The 5,510-nt window shown below is 33.8% G+C and overlaps 1 protein-coding gene across 1 annotated transcript; it reads left to right on the forward strand.

Moving 5' to 3' along the window:
- The first annotated feature begins 2,392 nt into the window (after positions 1 to 2,392).
- Positions 2,393 to 2,845, forward strand: LOC115990973 (TMV resistance protein N-like). Its single transcript, XM_031114734.1, has one exon. It carries the CDS (start codon positions 2,393 to 2,395, stop codon positions 2,843 to 2,845), a length of 453 nt encoding a protein of 150 aa, XP_030970594.1.
- Positions 2,846 to 5,510: the final 2,665 nt, after the last annotated feature.

Here is a 5,510-nt window from a genome sequence, read left to right on the forward strand (position 1 = left end):
AAATTTCTGCATAAATAATAATCATAATAATGTGAGTTATCCACTTTGTATAAAAAAATAAACGAACAAAAAATGTTGACTTCACTGAAAACAGAGGATGTGAATGCCCAGTAAGGCTAGGATCGATCGCTGCCACTAGCTCTTCTTTTTTTTCTTTTCTTTTTTGTCTTATTATTATTTTTTTTAAATTAAATGGTGTCAGGTAATTAGCAAATTGGGTGTAGTTGAAAGATTGTTGTGACCTTAGTTTTATTAATGCCTTTCGTCTCTCTTTCACATACTCACAAACAAAAGAAATAATAATGGTCATTCCTTTATTAAAAAAAAAAGACGTAAATGCACTTTTAGTTCCTAAATTTTGACGTTTTTCCATTTTAGTCCCTACATTTTATTTTTTCCACTTTTTTTAGTCCCTAAACCAATTAACGCGTGTTATTTTCGTCTTTTCCGTCAATCAACCGACAAAAATAGCTAAGGTGGCAGCCGAAGACATTAAAATATTATAAAAATGCCACATCACCTATGACACATCAGCATTTAAATTTAAAAAATTAATTTATTAATTTTAACTAAATAAAAAAAATCAAAACAGAATTAAAAATCAAAATTCACCTTAATTAAGATTTAAAAAGTACAAGCTCAAAAAAATCATACAAACCCAAAAATCAAACACAGAAAAACCAAATCCACATCATATTAAACATGAACAAGAAATTAAACATGAACACATTAAACATTTGAACAAGAAGACAAACCCAAAAAATTAGCATTAGATCCACATCAACACAAAATTATACATGAACAAATCCGAAAAATCAAACCCCCACACCACCAAAGCATCAAACACAAAACTCAAACCCAGAATTTCTGGCCCCCAAACACAAAAATACTAAACTCTAAACCCAAATTTTCGGGCACCAAAGAAAATAGAAGAAAAGAAAGAGTATGATTCTTTTATCTTTTTTGAGAAACCAACACAAAATCAACTTAAACCAACACAAAACTCAACGATCAACGACCCACTGATCTGAAACCCAACAATCTGAAACTCAACTTAAACCATCGATTCGAAACCTCCAAACGCACCAGATCCACCACCTTTGATCTCTACTTCTGTTTCATTGCAAGGAACCCAGGCCGAAGCTTTTCAAGCTTCAATCCTTCATTGTTGACCACAACGCCACGAACAGCAGTGAGTCCTTTCTGGGCTTGGTCTATGGGTTTCACATCAATGGACCTAGCCGATCCAAACCCAGAAAACCTAGATCTACCCAGAAAACCGCCACCACAAACCCACCAACCACACCACCACTGACCATTGCCACATCATAACCCAGCAACCCAAATCAGCCAAAAGTCACAAACCCAGCCAAAACCAAATTCACGGCAGCCCATGGCTTGACCCACCAAGCCCACGACAGCCCACTACTGCTGCATGTCCTTAACCCACGATTCACAGCCACCAAACTCGACCCACCACCAACATCAAGAGTAGGGGCCATTGAAGACGAAGGAATCGACCTCAGATCTACCCAGAATGACTTGAATAATCGCTGGTCCACTCATCGGTGGTGGAAGTACCATTAAGGCACTTGATGGAAAGGACCGTCAGAGAAAAAGAAATAAGAGAAAGCCAAGAGAGGAGTTTGACCCGAGAGGAAGAGGGAGAGAGAGATTTGGGAAAATGAAATATGAGTTTGGGTCTGAGTTTAGTGTTTATTGATGATTTTGTTGTGTTTGGTTGACAAGAAAATTTAAGAAAAATTAAGAAAGTTACTGCAAATTTTTTTTTCTTACTCTTTAAATTTTAATTAAGGTGAATTTTGATTTTTAATTCTGTTTTTATTTTTTTTTATTTAGTTAAAATTAATAAATTAATTTTTTAAATTTAAATGCTGAGATGTCTTGGGTGATGTGGCATTTTTTATAATATTTTAATGTCTCCGGCTGCCACCTCAGCTATTTCTGTCGATTGATTGATGGGAAGGACAAAAATAACACGCATTAATTGGTTTAGGGACTAAAAGTGGAAAAAATAAAATGTAGGGACTAAAATGGAAAAACATCAAAATGTAGGGATTAAAGTGCATTTACGCCAAAAAGAAATTATATAATAGGAATTGAATCATGTGTTGTATCTAAGATATTTTTGAGCTTTACAATCACTACTGCAAATTCATTTCTCAAATCCGTAAGTTTTCATTTTTCATACATGTCCATCTCTTTTATTCAATCCTTTCACTCTCTCCTCGAAATAAAAGATCCATATCAAATCATTCCTTTTTTTTCTCTAATTTTTTTTTCTTTTAATTTTATTTTCAATTTTAATTGAAAACTACCCTTTTTTTTAAATCTTTATTGTAGTTCAATACTTGCCGCCAACATATTTCCAATGTCTTCCATTAGCTCTCAGGAGGCCTCCTCTTCATCATCATTTTCATCTTCAACATCTCGGTGGAAATATGATGTCTTTCTTAGTTTTAGAGGTGAAGACACTTGCACTAGTTTTACAGACCATCTATATGTTGCTTTAAAACAAAGGGGCATAGTTATCTTTGGAGATGAGGAAAATCTTGAGATAGGAAAATCTATTTCATCGAAGTTCTTGAAAGCAATAAAAGAATCAAGATTTGCAATTGTCATTCTCTCAAGAAAATTTGCATCATCAGCATGGTGCTTGGATGAACTTACAAAGATAATTGGATGCCTGAAAGAGACAACCACAACTGTTTTTCCAATATTTTATGATGTGGACCCATCTGATGTACGAAAACAAATAGGCGCTTTTGCCCAAGCCTTTTCTAAACATGAAGAACATTTTATGGACAATATAGAGAAAGTGTAAACATGGAGAGCTGCTTTAGAAGAAGAGGCAAATCTCAAAGGGTGGCACCTATTGGATAGGTAATCCAATTTGACATATTACTTGCTTTTAAATGTTCAAACTTCAAATAAATACTCTTCTTATCTTAAGCCTTGTTTTGAACTCTAAGTAAAGCAACGTAGATGTTCACACTTCATTTTTATTTTGACTTGATCTATTTAATTTACGATTTTTTATTTCTATCAATTTTTTCTTGCACTAAGTTATTTGCATTTTCTTGGTTTAGCCAACAGAATAGAACATTGGATTTCTACTTTCTATTTTGGTCCTATTTATGGGTGGTACTTACTAGATTTCATTCTCTCTCCATTGCAGGTCTGAGGCACAACTTATCCAAAATATTGTGGGAGAGTTATGGCATAAATTGAGTTATGTATTCTTTGAAGATATTGAAGACCTTGTAGGAATAGAATCTCGAGTGAAGAAATTGGAGTCATGTTTGGCTATAGGGTCTAATGATGTTCGCATTATAGGGGTTTGGGGGATGGGAGGAACAAGTAAAACAACTCTTGTTAGAGTTGTTTTTCGTATGATTTTGAACAAGTTTGAAGGTTGTTGCTTTCTCCCAAATGTCAGGGAGGTTTGTGAAAAAGATGGTTTAATTCCATTCCAACAACAACTTATTAGAAAAATTTTAGATGAAAGTATGAATATACAAGATGTTGACGAGGGAGTTTTTGTGATCAAGAAAAAATTACATCATAAAAGAATTCTTCTCGTTCTTGATGATTTAAATCAATTAGACCAGTTGAAAAAGTTAGTTGGAAAGCATAATTGGTTTGGTTCTGGTAGTAGGGTTATCATAACAACAAGGGATAAGCATTTACTACGTATACTTGAAGTCGATGAAGTATGCGAAGCTGAAGGATTGAGTCATGATGAGGCTCTTAATCTTTTGAGTTTGAAAGCTTTTAATAAAGATCATCCTCCCAAAGATTATCTAGAGCTATCCAAAGATGTCGTACAATATACTAAAGGCCTTCCTTTAGCTATTGAAATTTTAGGTTCCTTTTTGTTCAGTAGAAGCATCAATCAATGGAAAAGTACATTAATTAGGATAAAATAATTTCTTGAAAGTTCAATTCTCCAAGCACTTAAAATAAGTTATGATGGACTACACAAAACGGAGAAAAAAATATTCCTATATATTGCATTTTCCTTTAATTATGAGGGAAAAAATAGTGTAGCAGAGAAACTAAATTATTTTGGCCTTTACCCTGAGTTAGATTAGAGGTTCTAGTTGATAAATCTCTCATAAAAATAGAAGACTCTAAAGTGTGGATGCATGATTTACTACAAGACATGGCCAGGAAAATAATTCATGAAGAATGCCCTGAAGAGCCTGGAAAACGTAGCATTTTGTGGTTATTTGAAGACATTAACAATGTACAAACAAATAATACGGTAAGAGATTTTATAAAAAACTTGAGCACATACCCTATTATATTATTAATGTTCAACTTAGAGTAGCTTTGTTAGTCATACATTTTGCAATTCTCTAATCCCTTCTGTTCATGATTATTAGGGAACAGAAGCAATTCAAGGCATAGTCCTAAAGTTGCCTAGATCAAAAGAGGCATATTGGAATCCTAATTCATTTACAAAGATGCATCATCTTAAATTGCTCAGAATTAGTAATGTTCAACTTCTCCACGAACCCAATCATCTTCCTATTAGTTTAAGATTTCTTGAGTGGAATGGGTACCCTTCAAAATCTTTGCCATTAAATTTCCAATCAAATGAGCTTGTTGAACTTTACATGTGTGGTAGCTGCAATGAACAACTTTGGAAAGGAGCAAAGGTAATTTAAGCATCCTTTTACTTATTTATATTTAAGTTCCATTAAATTGTAGGGATTTGTTGAAGCTAATTGTTCTTTTTTTTTGGTTACTTTTAATAGTCTTTTGAGAAGTTGAATATCATCCAAATGAATGGGTCTAAAAACCTTAAAGAAACCCCTGATTTGATCAGAGTCCCAAATCTTAAAGAAATGGTTCTTGAAAATTGTTCAAATTTACGTTAGATTCACCCTTCAACTTTAGCTCATAATAGGCTTACTCTTCTTAATCTAAAAGGTTGTGTACGTAAATGTCAAAACTCTTCCAAGCAAGTTCAAAATGGAGTCTCTTGAGGTTCTTATTCTTTTTGGTTGCTCAAAACTAAAAAAGGTTCCAGAATTTGGAGAAAACATGCAATGTGTATTAAAGCTTTATTTGGGTGGAACTTCCATTACTAAATTGCCCACATCAATTGGGCATTTGACAAGCCTTGTTTTATTAAATGTAAGAGATTGCAAAAGTCTTACTTGTCTGCCAAGCTGCATTTTTAATTTGAAGTTGCTTAAAGACGTGAATATTTCAGGATGCTTAAAACTCGAGAGACTGCCTAAGAATGTGAGGAACACTGAAAGTGTTGAAGAGCTGGATGTGAATGGAACTGCAATAAGAGAGGTGCCTTCTTCCATTGGTCTCTTAAAAAATCTTAAAGTGCTATCTTTCAATGGGTGTAAGGGGTTATCATCATTTAACTCTACATCTTGGTATGATCTCCTCCCTTTTTCTTCAAGGCCAAAAATTGCAAATCCCGTGAGTTTTTCCTCTCTATCGGGTTTATGTTCTTTGACTGA

Source organism: Quercus lobata, chromosome 5 (assembly GCF_001633185.2).
Source record: "Quercus lobata isolate SW786 chromosome 5, ValleyOak3.0 Primary Assembly, whole genome shotgun sequence".
NCBI lineage: Eukaryota > Viridiplantae > Streptophyta > Magnoliopsida > Fagales > Fagaceae > Quercus > Quercus lobata.

What these genes read in the sequence shown, in the direction of transcription:
- LOC115990973 (XM_031114734.1), top strand. Translation starts at nt 2,393, where the DNA reads ATGTCTTCCATTAGCTCTCAGGAGGCCTCCTCTTCATCATCATTTTCA.